The sequence below is a fragment of the Prosopis cineraria genome, unplaced genomic scaffold (genome assembly GCF_029017545.1).
Source record: "Prosopis cineraria cultivar Desert tree isolate PC_DT_omini unplaced genomic scaffold, ASM2901754v1 PC1, whole genome shotgun sequence".
NCBI classification, from domain to species: Eukaryota; Viridiplantae; Streptophyta; class Magnoliopsida; order Fabales; family Fabaceae; genus Prosopis; species Prosopis cineraria.
This window is the reverse complement of record NW_026555332.1, coordinates 776,246-796,217: the sequence shown is the minus strand read 5'-3', so window position 1 is coordinate 796,217 and position 19,972 is coordinate 776,246. Positions and strand designations below refer to the sequence as shown.

The 19,972-nt window shown below is 32.5% G+C and overlaps 2 protein-coding genes across 5 annotated transcripts; both read left to right on the top strand.

Moving 5' to 3' along the window:
• Positions 1–1,616: 1,616 nt before the first annotated feature.
• Positions 1,617–8,119, top strand: LOC129288407 (cyclic nucleotide-gated ion channel 2-like). Its single transcript, XM_054924954.1, has 8 exons — positions 1,617–1,852; positions 2,009–2,615; positions 5,002–5,217; positions 5,324–5,640; positions 6,339–6,450; positions 6,580–6,813; positions 7,360–7,446; positions 7,542–8,119. The coding sequence occupies exons 1-8, from the start codon at positions 1,824–1,826 to the stop codon at positions 8,025–8,027; spliced, it is 2,088 nt and encodes a 695-aa protein (XP_054780929.1). The 5' UTR covers positions 1,617–1,823; the 3' UTR covers positions 8,028–8,119.
• Positions 8,120–13,348: 5,229 nt separating this feature from the next.
• LOC129294358 (phosphatidylinositol 3,4,5-trisphosphate 3-phosphatase and protein-tyrosine-phosphatase PTEN1) lies at positions 13,349–19,356 on the top strand. Of its 4 annotated transcripts, none has more exons than XR_008589376.1 (8): positions 13,349–13,768; positions 14,306–14,623; positions 14,908–15,084; positions 15,653–15,766; positions 16,930–17,118; positions 17,535–17,771; positions 18,244–18,404; positions 18,956–19,095. XR_008589376.1 is itself a non-coding variant. In XM_054932663.1 (8 exons), the coding sequence occupies exons 2-8, from the start codon at positions 14,345–14,347 to the stop codon at positions 19,103–19,105; spliced, it is 1,248 nt and encodes a 415-aa protein (XP_054788638.1). In that variant the 5' UTR covers positions 13,349–13,768; positions 14,306–14,344; the 3' UTR covers positions 19,106–19,356. The 4 variants fall into 4 exon arrangements, 3 of the variants coding, with proteins under 3 accessions (XP_054788638.1, XP_054788660.1, XP_054788647.1); XM_054932663.1 differs by having other exon boundaries at positions 18,303–18,404; positions 18,956–19,356; XM_054932685.1 differs by lacking the exon at positions 14,908–15,084 and having other exon boundaries at positions 18,303–18,404; positions 18,956–19,356.
• The last annotated feature ends 616 nt before the right edge of the window (positions 19,357–19,972 follow it).

Here is a 19,972-nt window from a genome sequence, read left to right as displayed (position 1 = left end):
CTTTCTCTTTTCATTATTTTTGCATTTGAAATTTTTTATATTATGTAAATAAAATGTGGGATTTAAAATTTAAAATCTAAATTTTAAGTGCATCATTGCAAACGTTGCATAAATTCTTTAAGCAATAATCATTTTTATCAGCTCTTATTTTTAAAATTGTTAATCATTACACGTTATTCATCTTCAACACCCGCTCATGACGCTAACTCTTCTAATAATAATAATCATAATTTTGAATTCCCTCCTAAAATTGGGATCCACAATTCAATCAATGATTGAATTTTTGTTCTAGGTCCATTCAATGATTCATTGTCGATTCCATTTTGAGATATAGAAATGAATTCGATTTTGTGATTTGTTGTTGCCGGGGAGAATTTGTCAGTTAGATGATAGAGCTCATAAAAGAAAAATTGTTCAACCAGCTGCATCAAAATTATTCCTTTATTTTAAATTAACAAAAGCGTTATAAGCGGCATCGAAAATGAATGCCACGTCATCCAGGTGACAAAATGAAATGGCTCCTTATCCTTGTTGTGGAGTGACGCAGCGTAGGAAGTGAAAAAAAAAAAAAAAGAAAAGAGCAGTTTTCTCTTTCTTTCTTTTTTTTTGGAATTGAAGTACATACATAAGCTAGCCATCACTTATACCTATGTAAAATTGGGAAAAAGCTTGAGAAGAAAGAGTAACCAGGATATGAGAGCATAGTTATGCATGTTTTTACGGTAAAAATGTAACTTAATTATTAGGTTAATTTGGGTCATTTCCTTCGCATTCCTTTTATTTATAAGATTAACGTAAATACGGGAAGTCGTATATAGAACGTTGAATGCATGGGGCCTGAGGGTGGTCCCTACCGTCGGGGCCTGGCCTGGCAGGAGAAGAACGTCCAGGGAGACACAGACACATGCAGGCCACAATGAGCTGGCTTGCCTCTATGCATCCATTCACATACACCACAACCCATGGATGGATCCATCTCTGTTTCCCCCCATGGATATATTGAATCACAAAATCTATGTGTATCATCCACATATTATCTAGCCAATTTTCATTTTACCCCACATTCATCCTGTTTCATTTGCTATCATATATAATTTTATATACTCTCTCCAATTCTATTTATTAGATATAAAGAAAAGAATTTTTAATCTCTATTTACGAGACATATTATTAATTTTTATCACAAATTTACTCCTTTTATTTTTTATTAAATGTTTGTAAGAGAAATTATATTATTGAAGTTTTTAAATAAAATTAATATTTTTAATATTTTTAAATAAAATTTATTAAAAATAACTTTAAAATAAATCTAATACTTTATTACTTCAAAATATTTAGTAGTTGTAGTAGTAGTGGTGTCTATCTATGCTGTTGAACGTGCAAGTCCTAGAAGATGCTATTCTGTTGTTCTAAAAAGAATAATGGTAAAATTATTAATATTTATATTTACCATTCATTCTCCAATTAATATTTAAATAATTTATCATAAAACATAATGTCTACTTGTGGCACTAATGAGTGATGCAGCATGCATATAGCTGGAGTACAGTCGTATTAGTACTCATAGTCCTGCTTCTCTCGTTTTAAAGTGTAACTGAATCCGTGCGTTACTTACCAGCACAATGTCTGTGCGCACGAATTGAACCTCACCACCCTCCACCTCTTCTTCAACCGTACTACAGCTTCTTCTATTCTTTTTATCAGTCATGTGATATCCTTCCCTCTCCTCGAAGCTTAAACGACAATCATACACACACAGATACCGTCACTCTTCATTTCTTCCCCATTTTGATCTTCTCTCCCATGGTTACTCTGCATCTGCAATGCCCGCCTTCTTCTTCTATCTCCTCCGGTACATTCTCTCTCTTCTACCCATTACTTTGACTTCTCATACTGTAATGAGCGCAACTTCATCAATTCCCTTGCTTACAGCTACATTTATTCATTCATATATACATTACTTCCTAATAACATTCTCTTATCTGATTTTCTGATTCTTCGACTATAGGTGGATTGGTCAACACCCCCTGGGAAACGATTCTCAGAGCAGCAATGGCCACGCCGTAGACAACAACTTCATCGAGTGCTACGCTTGCACTCAGGTCGGCGTTCCTGTCTTCCACTCCACCAGCTGCGACGGTTATAACCAGCTCCAATGGGAGGCCTCTGCCGGTTCTTCCTTGATCCCCATCCAGAACCGGACCACCCGCAGCGACCAGACGAAGGCCAGGCCCAAATCGGGTCCGTTCGGGCGAGTTATCGACCCGCGAAGCAAGCGCGTGCAGTCCTGGAACAGAGCATTGCTGTTATCGCGTGGGATGGCGTTGGCCATCGATCCGTTGTTCTTCTACGCGCTGTCCATTGGAAGGGAAGGCAGGCCGTGCCTGCACATGGACGAGCGATTGGCGATGATGGTTACGGTGCTTCGCACGTGCGTGGACGCGATGCACTTGTTCCACGTATGGCTGCAGTTGCGGATGGCTTACGTGTCAAAGGAGTCGCTGGTGCTCGGGTGCGGGAAGCTCGTGTGGGATGCACGTGCCATAGCAGCGCATTACCTGGGTTCCTCGAAGCGGTTCTGGTTCGACGCCTTCGTCATCCTCCCCATTCCTCAGGTGATACCACGTCGTTCTCATTCACCGCTGCTCTGTGACGTTTTATGTAAAAAGCGAAAATGAAAAGACCGGATGCTTTTTGGGAAAAAATTAAAAGAAAAAGAATTTCATACCTCCTATGAAAACTGACCTGTCAATTTATTAGGATTTTGCAGAATCTCATAATACGTGACTTCAAGCTTAACTCTTAATTCTTTCGAAATATCACTTGAAATGAAAATAAACATATAGTGTAACACAATTATTATATGATGCCATAAGCTTCATCATTTTTCTTGGAATTGTTACGTGATATTAACTGACAACTACACAACTTTAGAATATTAATGATATAAATTTGATTTGATAATCTGCGCTTTGCTGTTTCTTTCTCTTAATGCTCAATACGCAGCTTAATTAGATTAATCATTTTACTATATATATAGATATATATATATATATATTATATGACTTCGACGATTGTTCAAAAGATTTCTGCAGTCTCTGCTCATTTTAAGTTAGACATTTCTTGCTGTTTGAAATAATTAATACTGACAGTGATGATAAATCATATAACTTTTTTTTATAAATAAAAAAATCAGCCGGTAATGTGTTTGTACAGTAGGTATAAATTTTAAAACGCACACACCCGTTTGGCCAAAAAATCAAGGTTTTAAAAACCAAATCGATTATTAAACCGAACGAGGTACTGGTTCATGGTTCATTGATCGAACCGTGGTCGAACCGGGGTCGAACCGATTGATATTAAATTAATATATTTTTAATTTATGTATCATAATTAAATAAAAAAATACATTTAAATATGCATTTTTTTAAAAATATATTATAGATGCTTGATAATATAATTTTTTATTGATAAATACATAATTAATATTAATTATAATTGAAGCTTTTCATTTAAATATAAAGAAAGATGTAATTTAATTTTAATTTTAATTTATTTTTTTTATTTTTTTAAATTTTTTCTGGTTTTTTCATAAGAACCGGTCCGGTTTTGATTCGGTTTTATCAGTTTTTGATCGGTTTAATCGGTTGTTGACCGGTTCTCTATTAATCGGTTTTTAGGGGTCAACCGAACCGGATCAGGAGCCGATTCCCAATTCAACCAGTTGAACCAACCAGTTCGGTCCAGTTTTTAAAACCTGGCAAAAAACACACTCATACAGACACACAGACATTGTGTGTGAGAGAGTATATGCAGATGCAATGATGATTGGTGTTTTTAGCAAGACAATACTGTAGAGTCTATTAAATTTCATTGGCCCAATCATGCATGCATGCCACGAGGCAAAAAAGAAAAAGTAATGTAAATTCAAAATCATGTAAATAAAATCCGATCCAATATCATTCTCCTTCAGTTCTCTTGAATTTTTCTCACTCTGAGGCAACCTCTTGTTCTAGTGTCGTGTCCAAGTGTTACAAGTCTTACATAAGTGGGGTTTATAAGGAGCTTTTTTATGTAATAAGTTATTTTTTTGGGACAAACTTTCCTTTTAAGCTTATATTCCTGATATTGAGAATACAACATCAAAGAAATGACTACTTACAAAGTCTTTTGATCAATAGAAGGCCAAGTGGCGCCACCAAGAATGTAGACTCTCAATGGAGTTACATTGTAATGAACTCACATTGAAAAATTTTACAAGTGGAACAAGAATTATAAGTTTGAGGGGCACCTTTATCCAATAAGTTAATCTTTTAGAATGAACCCTCTTTTGAGCTTCATTAATAGGTTAAAAGTCTCACAAGTAGAGTGAAATTTACAAATGTGAAGGGCTCTTTTAATTAATAGGCTAGTTTTTTAAAATAAATCTCCTTTTAAACTTATGTTCGTAACATTGGTGTTTTTTTTTTTTTGAGAGGCTAGTAATACTAAAAGGACAACACATAGAGGGTTCTAACAGGTAAGAGTCTCAACAAAATGCTTTGGAGTGGAGCAACTAGAGATGTCAGCTCTCGAGTGGGATGACATTGTTATGAATTACACATTGGAGAGCCTTATAATTAGTGAAGTAGGTTTTATAAATTCAACTAACATGTTAGTATTCTAGGATGAGCTCTCTTCTTGAACTTGTACTCATGATAATTAGTGATACAAAATATTGAAAATGAAAATTTATAAGCAAACTACAAAGAGTATCATTACATTGTAATTAAGTTATTATTTCCGCTAATTTGGTTTTGTATGAGTAGGAAAGAAAGCACTTTAGGTTTCTCCTTGCATACAAGTTTACTGATTTGTAACTGCCTGATTATATTGGTGAATAATTTAACTTAGCATTTATAATAAAAAACTTGTACACATACTTTTGCCCTTTATTAATTTCTTTTCCTTTACAGCGGAATTCAGTTTTGCGCTGACTCTACGTTTCCTTTCTATTTGCAGGCCGTGTTTTGGTTAGTACTGCCCAAATTAGTAAGAGAGGAGCAAATTGAACTCATAGTGACAATACTGCTATTAATCTTCTTGTTCCAGTTTCTCCCCAAAGTCTACCACAGTATCATCTTGATGAGAAGAATGAAAAAAGTCACTGGCTACATCTTTGGTACCATTTGGTGGGGATTTGGCCTCAATCTCATAGCTTACTTGATTGCTTCTCATGTAAAGTACACTTTAACTGAGTTTCAAGCTTGAGTTCGCGTATTATGATGCATCTTGAATGGGATTTTCTTTTCCATTTTTTCATCCTTTTGTTAATAATCTGTAGGTTACTGGAGGGTGCTGGTATGTCCTGGCAATTCAACGTGTTGCATCATGCCTCCAGAAGCAGTGTGAAAGTAGTCCTAGTTGTAATCTGTCTCTTTCATGCTCAGAGGAGGTTTGTTACCAATATCTGTTGCAGAAAAGCACACTCGAAAGTCCATGTGGTGCAAACTCCACAGTAGTGGTGAGAAAGACTTCATGCTTAGATTTTGAAGGACCTTTCAATTACGGGATCTACCAGTGGGCTCTTCCAGTCATATCCAGCAATTCCTTGGCTGTCAAGATTCTATATCCCATATTTTGGGGTTTGATGACTCTCAGGTAAATTGTAAAACAGACTAGTTAATTCTCGATTGTCTCATTTCTTTCGTAAGAAATCATTGATTTTCTGGTTGGTGATCGAAACTTCAACTTAAATCGTGGCCCTCCTACGCTATATATGCACACGGTGGATCAACACGATTGGTACAACTGTAGATAACATCTTTTCATCGCATTGGAAAAACCTGTTCAAGTGCTGGTAGTTTGGTGGACACAACACACTTTGAAAAGAAGTTAGCTACTCTCTTGTTATTGCTGCTGGAACTTTCTCTTCAGATGCTGCGAATATGCTGAAATCATTTTGCTTTTCATGTCAACTTCTATCTCTTCGCTTGCTGTTGTAGATTTATAATTTCAGGAATTCCATTGGTTATATAAAACCAGGTATTAGACTGTGCATAGAAATGAGCCGCGTTGATTTCATGTTACAAATAGTTTGTTATATGGATTTGATATTTTACATTGACCTCAATGTTTCAAATTTGTGTAGGAATTAGCTTGATAGAACAAATGCAATTTTTTTCATGTAAAATTATATTTCATTCAATTGAGGAAAAAATGACATGCAAGATCAAGCACATTCACTGGCACAGAGATATTCCTAGAGATATTCCTAGAAATTATTCTGGGTGAAATTTGCTTAAGCACGTTTGATCAAGGGTAAAATGTCTCTGCTCAATTCCTCCTTGTTCTTGCAGCACCTTTGGCAATGTTCTTGAACCCACAAGTCACTGGCTAGAAGTAATTTTCAGCATATGCATTGTGCTCAGTGGATTACTGCTTTTCACTTTGTTGATTGGGAACATCCAGGTATATAGATTGAAGAGGGAGTGGTTATATTTCAAAAGCATATGCTAGAATTTCTCTCACTTAGAACAACTGTGGCATATTGAAACATCAAAGTTTGCACATTGAGAATTGATCTTTGCTGTTATGAAGGTATCCCTACTTGCAGTAATGGCAGAGAAGAGAAAGATGCAGCTGAGATGTCGTGACATGGAGTGGTGGATGAGGAGGAGGCAGCTTCCGTCACACTTAAGACAAAGAGTTCGCCATTTTGAGCGTCACAGATGGACCATGGGAGGAGAGGACGAAATGGAATTGATAAAGGACTTACCAGAAGGTCTGAGGAGGGACATCAAGCGCTATCTATGCTTAGACCTCATCAAAAAGGTAACAAAGCTGAGAAATATTGATATCACTGTTGTAGCATTGAAAAGATGAGAAATACTGTCATTCATATTTTTGATAAATACTCAATTACTAGTTAAAATTCAAGACCCATTTCAACCATGATTCTTAACTGCATGACATATTTTGACCATAAAAAAAAAAGGAAAAATATATAAATAGCAGTACTACTGGCACCTACTTCTATGGAAAAAAATAAACTCAACCAAACCAAGATGCAATAGACTGATTTCCTGGAAAAGAAGATGCCTTGATTTGTGTTTCGGAACCAATTTGAAAAATGCAGAATAGAGAAGCAGGTTTACGGCGGCTTTGACCCAAACACGAGTTTAGAGAAACCAAACAAATAAGGTCATGATTGTTTTAGCTCTAATGTCGGTTTAGATATTGCAAATGGAAGACTAAACGTAGCCTTAACAATTTCAAAGGTGATAAAGTTCAAAGAAGCAAATGTAAGAGTTACTGGTGGCAGAGCAATTGACCCCATTACATTGATGACCAGTCTCTCGGGATTCTTCTTTTTGACAGGCACCTCTGTTTCACAACTTGGATGATCTTATTCTTGATAACATCTGTGACAGGGTTAAACCCTTAATCTTCTCTAAAGATGAGAAGGTACAAATCAAATTGAAACCCCGTTTTCTATTAAACATTTGTTGAAATCTCTACAGTTCTGTTTAGCTAGTGAATGCTACTGTCACGTGAAACAGATAGTCAGAGAAGGAGACCCAGTGGCAAGGATGGTGTTCATTGTTCGTGGACGAATAAAACGCATCCAAAACCTAAGCAAAGGTGTGATAGCCACGAGTAACCTCGAAGCAGGAGGGTTTCTGGGTGATGAGCTGCTCTCATGGTGCCTTCGCCGGCCGTTTATAGACCGGCTTCCGGCGTCCTCAGCAACATTCGTATGTGTTGAATCGACTGAAGCGTTTGGCCTGAGTGCTGAACACCTCAAGTACATCACTGATCACTTCCGCTACAAATTTGCTAATGAAAGACTCAAGAGAACAGCCAGGTATTACTCATCCAATTGGCGAACCTGGGCTGCTGTCATTATCCAACTTGCTTGGCAAAATTACAGGAAAAGGAGTAGAGGTTCAATGGTTTCTGTAATTGAAAATATAGCCACTGAACGCAGGCTCTTGCAATATGCTGCAATGTTCATGTCAATAAGGCCACATGACCATCTTGAATAAGTGGCTTTATGTTTGACGTTTGTTTCCTCCTTTTTTAACTGAATAAATTATGTTAAAATTTCACATAAAAAAATTAATTATTATAAAATTTATTATTAATTGAGTTCAAAATTATTTTGTCAATAACCTTAATTCAATTATTAATCAATATTGTAGTAACTAATTTTTCTATGTAGGATCTATATGTAATTTTCTCTTTTTAATTTAGCTTTTCAAAAGAATTTTTCTATATGTTTGGACTAGGCTAATTTGAGTTTAAATAAATGAAGTTAGTGTAAACATTTATTTTCCCTGAGTCCAACGGTAGTTTTGAACTGGCAATAGATGTCTGGTCAAAGAAAGATAAAGATCACAAATTGAGCATCTGCCACTGTAAATTAGTTCTATTATTTGAATCGTTTTACACAACTTGCCAAAGAGAGAGTGATTTTGACTTATAAGAAAAATCAGCATACTCATGCAAAGTTTTTGAACAAAGTATGAACATAAGGTGATCGTGATCAAGTACATTGTGATCCACATGTTGAAAATCAAGTTTAATACTTAATTTTTTGTCTTTTCATCATCAAAGAGATTCAGCACACAGTGGCTGATATTTCAAAAATCAATTTATTTTTAAGCATTTTGTATGTCGAAATTTAAGATGAAAATCATATTTTAAAATAATTGATCTTTTTAAAAAATTGTATATTTGTTGTTATTTGCTAGAATCCTTTTTATGTACCGAGAAAGCAATCACAAAACCTATTCGTAAAAATATACTACACACTTCTTCTTCTTTTTTTTCAACATGACATAATTTTTATTATAAAATATTTTCATTGAAACATGATATAACATTCAAAATAATTTTATAATATAGAAAATTAGCATGAAAATTTAAGGAGGGGATCAATTGGCCCACCAACTTAAAAAAAATCTTGTACCCAAAAAATATGAACTAAATTTTTGAAACATTTGAGAATATGTCTGGTTCATATTGATATATAAAGGTTTTTCATTAGGAATTTAAAAATTTAAAAGTGATTTATCATTGATATATAATGGTATGTCATTGATAAATATAATAATTTAGCCACAATACAAAATATTCTCTCTGATCTTATTTATAAGTCACTTTTAACATGTTTTATCAAAATTAAAGAAATCTTAAACATCATTAATTTTGTCTTAAAATTTAATAAATTTTTACCTTTATATCTAATAAAATATTATTAAATTTTATTATTGATATTTTTATTCAAAGCATTTAATAAAGGCAAAAATATAAAAAGGAGAGTTGAAAATTGACAAGTGCTCTATAAATATGACTAAATTTTTTTCTCTCTTTACCTTATAAATAAGACTAAATAATTATAATAAATATTAAATTATTTGCTTGATTTAATCCTAAAATATGGGCTATATATGCAAAAAGCCTATTTAAGAAGTATGACTTATCATTTAAAATATTAATTAACAAATTAATTTATAAAATTTTTAATTACCTTTTTTTATAGAATAAAACTCATTCTGTTTTGCTATGCATGGAATCGGACAGTTGTCCAAATTTTAAGATTTTAAGTAAAGTCAAGAATATGAATTAAGTTATATGAGTTAGCTAAAATAACAATCATATAGGTTGACTTGGGTTAAAAAAATTAAATCAAATAAAAATGAGTTTTTCTTGGCTTGAGTTAGATAACTCATGAACTATGTGAGCTAAACCTAATGGGTTAGGGTTGGCCCATCTGACCTATATTATTTTTTAAAAACTAAAAAAAATGAAGAAATATTGTAGATTCATGACTTTTGATAAAATAGATGGCATGACTTAGCTGACTCAATTCATATATTTTATACAAATATTATGAATTAATATTATGGTGTATCTAGAATAAATCATGACATTGGGGAATATTATATTGGAACTTGTCATCATTTTCATTTAGGTGTATTTTTAAAAATTTATAACAATAAATTGAAAAAATAAAATAAAATAAGTTAGAGGGTTATTTTATTTAACTCACCAATCTTTAAGGGTCAGGTTGAATTGAAATTTTTTTCAACCATAGACAAATTAGTTGAATCCAACCCAATTTATATTTTTCCTAGGGAAAATCACAATAAAAGACTTTTGGAGTATTTTATTTATAAAAAATGACCAATGATTTTGAATATGCTCTGCAAGATCAAGGGATCAAATTATAATTAAGTTTCAGTGTGAAAAGACAAAAATATTTCTCTTTTTTTTTAAAAAAAAACTCTTATTATCATTGACTGCAAGAGCTCCGACACCAATCACCGAATTGACGAGAGAGACAAATTAATGTTTTTTAAGGTGGCCAACAAGGATTTGAACTTATATCCCCTTGGTCATGAATAAAAAAATAGTTAACCACCAAGCTAACAATTACTTTCAAATATATGATGCAAATCTTTATATATATTTTTAACTTTGTTTTCACTTTCTATGCCAATACTTATTAGGAGTTTAATAGTTACTTATCATTTTATAAATGGCTAATTGTTAAATTATGAATGGTACTTGTCCAAAAAGTTAATATGCATTAGTTTCAATAAATATTGATTTATTTTTATTATCAAGAATGACAAGTCTTCACTTACAAAATGATAAGTCCCACCACTAGTTTTGAAAGCTTCTCTTACTAATTTGACAAACAAATTTTAGTAAAATAGCAAGTTCATATAAGATTTTAATATGTATATTTTTTATAATAAAAATAAGTAAACATTTGTAAAAATCAGTCCATATTAAATTTTTTTAACAAATCTCCATTGTTAATTTAATAAGTGACCGTTTGTGACATGATAAGTTTCATTAATAACTTTAAAAATTTCTCTTGATAATTTGATAAGTAAATTTTAATAAAATAAAAAATTCACATAAATTTTTGACATGTAAGTTTTTGATAATAAAAACAGGTAAATATTTATAAAAATTAGTGCATATTAAATTTTTTAACAAGTTTTATTAGTAATTTAACAAGTAGCTATTTGTAGAATGATAACTAATTATTAAACTCCTAACAAATATTGGTATGGAAGGTGAGAGCAAAGTAAAATATACATAAAAATTTGCATTATTCATTTAACAAGTTTATATTGGTATGTTAAAAGCTTATATGAACTTATTATTTTATTAAAATTTTTTTGTTAAATTATTAAGGGAAAATTTTAAAGTTAGTAACGAGATTTGTCATTTTACAAATGGTTACTTGTAAATTAATAATGGGCACTTATTCGAGAAATTTTATATGGAGTAGTTTTTATAAATGTTTATTTATTTTTATTATCAAAAGTCTACATGTCAAAAGTTTATACGAATTTGTTCTTTTACTAAAATTTATTTGTCAAATTATTAAAAGAAATTTTTAAAATTAGTAACGAATCTTATCATTTCACAAATAGTTATTTGATAAATTATTAATGGATATTTGTTTGTCAAATTATTGAGAGAAATTTTTAAAGTTAATAATGAGACTTATTATTTTATAAATAATTACTTGTTAAATTAGTAATGAAAACTTATCATTCTTGATAATAAAAACAAATAAATATTTATAAAAACTTTTTTATATTAGATTTTTTAACAAGTCTCATTTGTAATTTAATAAGTAGACATAAATGACAAGTAACTATTAAACTCTTAATAAGTATTGGCAAAGAAAATGAAAATTAAGTTAAAAATATATATAGAGATTTGTGTCATACAATTGAAAGAAATTGTTAACACAGTGGCTAACTCTTAATAAGGGAGTTTGAACAAACATTTCCTTGGCCACCTTAAAAAAAAAATTTAATTTGTCTCCTTTGGACTAGCGTTGGAGCTTTGATGGGCAATCCAACCAATAAGGCTGGAGCTATGATGGCGATAGGTAATAGTAAAGAGTTTTTTTAAAGGAAGGGGTAATTTTATCTTTTTAAATTAAAATTTAATTATAAGTTAGTCCCTTAATTTTATCAAGTAGATTTACAATTATTTTTTTTTTCTATAAATAAAATGCTCCAAAGGTTCGTCATTGTGATTTTCCCTTTTTCCTAACCTATATATAGGCCAACATTTTCCCAACTTTATTTTAAGAATAGATAAAGTCATAAAACGGAATGTTAAAATAGTTTTGAAAAAAAGGAATGTTAAAATAGTTAAGAAGTTAGGTTAATTAAAAAAAGGAAAAATTGATCTATAAACTCCCATAGGTTTCTTCGATTTTGAATTAAACCCCTATAATTTATCTTATTTTAATTAAATTCTCATAGTGTAATTGATTAAATATGTTATCTTTTGGTTATTAAAATCCTTTATTTTTTTCAAATAAAATTAAGGACTTTTGCATGTTTATCAAAAGATTATATAATTTTAGAATTAATTACATATTTTTTATAATTTAAAATTGAATAAATAAGTAAATTAACTCTTGAACTTTATGTTACAGACATAACTCATGAATGCATTTATTGTGTAAATTATTCTCTTAATTTTTAAAAATAGTATAATTAATTTTTATCATTAATAAAAGTTAATTTTAATCATTAGTTGACTTGAAAATGATAAAAAATAATATAAAAATTACAAAAAATGATCAAAAAATTATAATAAAAGATACAAAAATTTTATATAAGGACTCAAATAATTACAGAAAAGGATCAAAAAATTTTTGACCTTTTTTTAATTTTTAAAATCATTTTCTATCTTTTTTTTGGTCAACTACGGTTAAAGTAAATTTTTATTAACGATAAGAGCTATATTGCACAACTGTCAAAAGTTGATGGAATGATTCATACAATAAATAAGTTTAGAATTTATAATGCTATTAGATCTAAAGTTCAAAAAATAATTTACTCATTTATCCTTCAAAATTTGTATAATTAGGTTATCTAAATAACTTTTATACATATAGAATTTTCATAAAAATATTATAAAAATTATATTAAATATTTTTTTGCTTAAAATATTAAACCAAATTTTCTATAAAATTTCAAAATATTTTTTATTTTAAAAATTTAATTATTTATTAATAATTCTAATTTTAGTTTTTAGCACTAACATATTTAATCAATTAAATTATAAGAACTTGATTAAGATAAAATATACCATAAAAATTTAATTTAAAAATTGAAGAAAAATAATGGTGCCAAATTAATTTTTAGGAGAATCATATTTAAGGATCACACGAATAAATTATTTATAAATAAAAATCACATTCTTATTTAAAAAAATACAATATTTATATTTATCTTTATTTACGAATAATTTTTTTAATAGCACCTGAATTTAATGCCCCTTAATTTTCCCTTGAAAAAAGCCCGCGAAGGAAGGCAGTGTGCTTTCGCGGCGTTGGAAAAATGGTTTTAACAAACGGAACTTCGAACCACCGATCCATGTCCGATGTTGTAGGGTTGCATTCGATCCTAAATATGGATTTCTGGAATGGAAGTGAGGCTAAAAATCCTCCTGAAGTTGTCGAAAGATTACTGCCAATCCCATTCCCAATTTTCTCTCTTCCTTCTCCACTCTTTTCTCACCACTCAAACACCACAATGAAGCTCATCATCATCGCCTTCCACACTGCACCCCCTCCACGAACCTCCAATTTACTCATTTCTCTAGCTTTTCTAGGGTTTCCCCGTTCCTTACTTCTCATGGAAATTCATTTGGAACCCTAGATTGATTCTGCTAGTCTTTTGCTCCTCTATTGATGACGGTTACCGGATCTGGAGCTACTACATGTTCAGTTCAGGTACCTTATTTCAGCTCCCCTTCTCTCTCTCTCTCTTCCTTCTTTGCCCAATTTCCTTGGAGAAGGAAATGTTGCTTTTTGATGAACTTTGTCCAACCAATTGGTTCATAAATCTAGTGTGTTTGAACCTATGATGGGTGCAATCGCTTATGGATCTCACCCTCCTTTTAGAGCCTTTGCTTTCCATACATGGTGCTGCTGTCAAAAGGCCAAGAAAAGTTGCCTTTAAATGACTGAAGTCACTAGCATTTTTGTTAGAATCAAACTCAAAGCCAATTTTAACCAAAAAATTGGCAAATCTAATGGTCAGCTGTGATTAGAAGTTATTCAAAATTGTGTTCAATCCCATTTACCAAAAAGATAAAAAGAACACACCCCCCCCCCAAAAAAAATATTCCAACAAAAAGATTCAACTATTATTATTATCATTTTGTTCTGGCTGGTTGTTGGTAGCACTTTGTCACTTCCTTATCTTGGAATTTATGCATTTTTTTAGTTCAGTGTTTTGCATGTCTCAATCATTTTTTTTTTCAATAGGTATCTCGTCATCAGTGAGGATTGTAACTTATCAACCTAATGGGGTTGAAACCTACAAAGGAGGGGCCACCCAAAATTGAAAACCTGAGTTTACATCATCACTTGATCAATTACCTCACAAAAAATCTATATATTCGTAATTTGGTATCCAAGAAACGGCGGAGAATGCTCATTGCTGGATATGATCTTGACATGTCATATATCACAGATCGATTACTAGCAATGTCATTTCCTGCAGAACGTATGCGAGCAATGTATAGAAATCCTCTCTGGCAGGTCAAGTCTGTACTGGATATGAGACATCATGAGCACTATAAGGTGCACCTCTTTAACTCTTGATCATATGTAATGTAAAATGTTATGACATTATTCCCCTTTATAGTTTTTCTTCAGGGACGTCCATTAAAATTGGAACAATACCCTTCAAACTTCATTTTATATTTACTCCTTTATCTGCTGGATCATTTTGTACTGTGCTTTCAAAGTGAATTAATGAACTGATACCTGGTTTATTTTTAAAAGGGGCTACATTCACCTTGGTATTCATGCTAATTGCTACATAGGTGAGCTTATTTCAATAGCGTATTTCTTTTATATTTCAGATATATAATCTTTGTATAGAAGAAAATTATGATCCAGCACACTTTTATGGTCGTGTGGAAGCATATCCCTTTGATGACAACCATGTACCACCTCTTGAAATGATCAAGAACTTCTGTGAAAGTGTGCATTCATGGTTATCAAGTGACTCAAAAAATATTGCTGTCATTCATTGCATGGTATGAGATTTCAGCCTTACTAATACAATCTTGAGATTTTTTTTAACGTATTAGCTTTTACCTCTTCTTATATTGGTTCTTCAATTTAAAATTTTTTATCTCATTCCCAGACAAATATATAACTAAGATTATTGGCAATCAAGCTATCTTAGTAGAATCCAGAGATTTATTTTTATTTGTCTGAATCCAGTACAAATATAGGAGTTAGTTAACAGCTTAAGAAATTGATGTTCTCTCTTGAATGATGCTTCAACATGTTCTTTATAGTCAACTTTTCCCTGCTGTCACTGATTGCCTTAAAGTCTTGTGGTGGTGTACTTTTGATGATGAAGCTCAAATTTTAAAAAGATCTACAGTTCAACTATTTTAATGCATATCTAAAACTGGATCCAGAGCATGAATTTGTGCAATCTTACCAGTGAACTGTGGCAAAATACGTTTGAGAATCATTCCTTTACTTGAATTATCAAATGCTCACAATGTGTACAAAACAGGTTCTCAACAAGTTTATTTATTTTTGCTGTACTAGCCATATCTTATCTTTATCTAAATGACTTAAATTATGCAGGCAGGGAAGGGCAGAACTGGCTTGATGGTATCTTCATACCTAGTTTATAGCGGTATGTTGACAGATGAGGCTCTTCAATTGTATGCCGATAGGCGGACAACCAATAATGAAGGAGTAAGTCATGTTAGGTATAATCCCAACAATTTGAAAGGTTCACTTGTCAAAGTTTTCAGCAACCCACAAGTTTGATTAGTATCACTTCGCATAATTTTTTTTTTTAAAACAATGACAGGTTGATGAATGGTAAACTAATAAGGCTGTGATATGTGATGATATTTAAATTCCATGTTTGTTGACCTTAATTGGTGAAAATGCAGTACTCACTTATGGCCTGTTTGGTTGTTGGAAAGGATATGAATGTAATAGAATGGGGTGATAGAGAATAAAATGGATGAAAATGATGATGATCATAGATAGATTTTTGTGAGAGTAGGGCAATGGAGTAATAAAGAGGTGTGAATAAGGATTGATATGTGTAAGATCATGAATCTAGTTTCCCAATTTTTAAGGAATGATGATTACCATGGGAGAGACTTTCCATGGTTAATGTCAACCAAACATGATTGTGTTGGAATAAAATCATAGACAAGTGCTTATATTGGAATGTGATGAATGATGATTACTATGGGAAAGGATATTCCTAAAAATCCTAGGAGTTGAAGCAAATGAGACCTTAGAGACTAATTAGAGTTTGCAGGGAATGAACATATTGTTAATCAACCATTTCATTAATCATATTTGGGCCAAAAAAAGGTTTTATTTATAATAACCAGGCATTTGGATGTAATTCCAAGGTACAAGGGTTCTTCTCTTGATGTTCCCCTAACCCCCTGTCTGGTTGGAGGGGAGGAGAGGCCCTCCAAAACCTCCCCTCCAAATTGGGAGGATTGGGAGGGATTCCTCCCCCACCTCTTCCCTTCCCTCCATTAAAACCTCTCCTCTCTCCTCTCCTCCAACCAAGTATAGCGTAAAAGAAGTAGAATATCCATTCTCTTCCTCATTTTAACCTACAGACGTGCTATTATAATGTGTTAGTATTTCCTTTAGCATATTGGTTTTGTATTTTAGAAGATATGGTTTCATACATTTTCTCAGTGCATAAGCAGCCTGTCTTTATTATTTGTGTTTCTTTACCATGTGAGGGTGTTGTGTTTCCCATTTCCTCCTCTTTGTTCTTTTTCTCATTTTTTCTATTCAACTTCTATTTTTCTATCTCAAGGAGAAGAAATTGAAATTTACAAGAACAAACTAACCACATTGTTGTGGTGTTAGAACAGGTATCGATACCAAGCCAACGTCGTTATGTAGGGTACTGGGAAAGTATGCTATCTGTTCCTAGAGGCACTGGTAATGAGCCAATAAATGTGAGCTTGCCTCAAACATGTAGCAGAGAATTGCGGCGAATCCGGCTTTATGATACGCTTAATGTTGAAGCGATCTTCTTTGTGATCTCAGAGATGCAGAAGGTCTGTTCATTTCAATTTTAGAGGCCAGGATTTGAATTAGAAGACTTACTAGAGTTCAATGTTTCTGTCTATTAAAAGAACCATTGATATATGCTTGCAAGGAAATGCAGATACTTAATTAATCAAAACTTAAGCAGAATGAAGAGTAACATATATCTTTTGTTGGCCAGCACAAGGTTGTTTAAATTTCATAACCAAATTGCATGAAGTTAATTACAGACCGAGCTTCTAAGGTAGTTTGAAGAAACTTTTAGTCCCGTATGCGGGGATGACTATGAAATCAGAATTCCCATGTTGATTGGTTTATGTATTTTGAATTCCCCTTGCTGATTTGGTATTTAAAATACAAGCGAATGAGATATCGTTTGATAAGAAGTAAGTGATATTTCTCTACTTATATTCCTATTTGTTTGTAGGTTCCTAATCAAGTCTACTGTCCATCAGTGGAGATTATTAGGAGCAGCTGCAGACAAATTAAGAAAGGATATCAGCAAAACTACAGTCCTTGCTATTATCTCTCTTATGTCGAAGGTGATGAAGATGGAAAAGAATTAAGATCAGAGGAACCTCGTGTTGTAGTCCAAATGGACACTGAGGATCCGGCAATCTACCAAAAATCTTGTCTGGACCATTATTTTGACAAACCAGTCCAAGTAAGTAATGATTGACCTGTTCTCTTTTGTGTGCATATATGTCTAATATTTAATATTATTTGGTGTAGATGGTGATAAAACTAATCCTTGTTATTAATCACATTCCATCTGATCAACTTGCTTCTCTTAAAATTTGTTCTTAGAAATTTGGAAATTCTTCCCAACTACTTTCGGCCACTTAATTGTTTAGGGAACTGCACTGTAACAAAATGTAATTAAAGAAAAGTTTCTTAATTCCTAGATTTTCTTAAAATGAACAAGAAAGCAACTTAAACTGACTTGAGTAGGATAAAAAAAGTAGAAATTGCTACGAAGAAAATTACTCATAGATATGGCTGCTAGTTAGTTGAAAATGACAGACTATTCATGTTAAAGAACTCTGTTGCTTGTGTATACATTATTTATTTACCTGTTAGCATACATAAGAAACTTACGTGGATAACGAGGGGTTTATCTAATTATATTCTATTAGTCGACATGCATGCATGCATGCATGCATGTATGTTCATTTTCAATTCTCATTGCCAACAGCTTACTGGAGATGTCCGTGTCATATTCTACCAAAAATTGATGGGAAGCCGACTTTTCTACTGCTGTTTTAACACAGCTTTTGTTAGGAATGGCTTGCTACAGGTAATCTCGTTCTTCTTTCAAAGACTGCTATCTCCTCTTTAATATATGAAAAGTATGGATGCTTTAATTATATGAAAATACCAATGCTTGGTCTTGGTATAAAACTCGTTCTTCTTTCAAAGTACTAATCCCTCCTTTTTGTTATATGAAAACGTGAATGATTTGTTGTATGAAACTACGATGCTACTCTTAGTATAAAACTACACCAACAAGCACAAGTAATTTGTCACCTGCTAGGAAAGTTCTTCTTAGGGGCATGTTTCGGTTGGTGATATAGAGAAGGGAAGGAAGGAAATGTTTGATTAAGTCATAGGGAAGATCTAAATGAAACACTCTACTCTATTCTCCTCTATCCAAACATAGCCTAACTGCAGCTTTACAAGACAAAACTTCATTCCAGTGAGTCAAGGAAAAATTTTCTGGTAGTCGATCTTGGAAGTATATAGGACTAAGGATTTGGAAGCATCTGCAATCTTAGTTGAATTGCACAACGTAGTTACTACGTTGCACACTCAAGCTTTGACTATGTTTACTGTTTGTAATCATTGTAGCTGAAGATGAAAGACTTGGACAAAGTAGGGAATAAAGGAAGATCAATCTGTGGGCCATCCTTTTGCTTAGAACTTCTGTTTGGCCCTGCCAATATGAAACACTCGGCAACTCCATCTACTGATGAGGATTCTGGGGATGAATATCCTTAAAACCATTGCACAGGTCCATGCAAAAATGACGTTGCCAAGTTCCAGTTTTGCTCCTTAAATACAATAATTGTCCTTTTTCCCTGCAAAACGATGTCAGCTATAGTCGCTTGCTAAGTTGCCATGTTATGAATTACCAGGGCACTGATTCATTTAGCTGTCTTATCGTCAAAGTTTTAAGTGGCGTAAGGCATGATGTAAACAATAAAAAAAAAAAGAAAAAGAAAAAGCAATTTTGGTGTTGTTTTAGTGTATCAGTAGCCTTTTGATAATGCACGGAAGATGATGTTGAGAAAATCTTAATGCATGCATTTTTTTTAGTTTTCTCATTATCACTCTTTAGTCTGTCTAAATTTAATTACAAACTTTTGTCTAGAAACTCTGACACTGGTAAGGACTTTGAAGTATCAAGCATCAGGATGAGAATTGAATTGATGGAGATACTAGTGGAGTTCTGGAAATATTTTCCTGGTTTAAGGTCTTCAAAATGATGAAGTGCATGTATCTGATCCCATGACATCAATACAATAGATCTTTATTCATGTTAAAAAGGGCAAAGATGATAGTGTTTTCTAGATAGTAGATAATAATATATCACAATGCTAAAAGATGATGGCCCAACTTTCAAGAGCACAAAGTTTACACTGCAAAAGAGGTGAAGCAAGTAGAGTCTCATTCTACATGAATCTTTTCTGAATGCAAACTGAAATATTGCATTCGCTGAGGAAGGGGAAACGAACTAAAAGAGGAAACCAAATAAAAAACAGGTGATTCATCTCATCATTTGCCTCTTATAGCCAAAGGGGTGGGAAATGGTCAAAAATGTGAAAATCACATTTAAGTTCTATGGGAGTCTTTCATACTGCAAAA

Excerpts from the sequence above, each read along its gene's own strand:
- LOC129288407 (XM_054924954.1), top strand. The coding sequence starts at position 1,824 with ATGCCCGCCTTCTTCTTCTATCTCCTCCG. Across the intron at positions 5,641-6,338 it reads TGGGGTTTGATGACTCTCAG|CACCTTTGGCAATGTTCTTG; the intron begins GTAAATTGTAAA and ends TTGTTCTTGCAG. Across the intron at positions 7,447-7,541 it reads TCTTCTCTAAAGATGAGAAG|ATAGTCAGAGAAGGAGACCC; the intron begins GTACAAATCAAA and ends CACGTGAAACAG.
- LOC129294358 (XM_054932663.1), top strand. The coding sequence starts at position 14,345 with ATGGGGTTGAAACCTACAAAGGAGGGGCCACCCAAAATTGAAAACCTG. Across the intron at positions 14,624-14,907 it reads GACATCATGAGCACTATAAG|ATATATAATCTTTGTATAGA; the intron begins GTGCACCTCTTT and ends TTTATATTTCAG. Across the intron at positions 17,119-17,534 it reads TGATCTCAGAGATGCAGAAG|GTTCCTAATCAAGTCTACTG; the intron begins GTCTGTTCATTT and ends ATTTGTTTGTAG.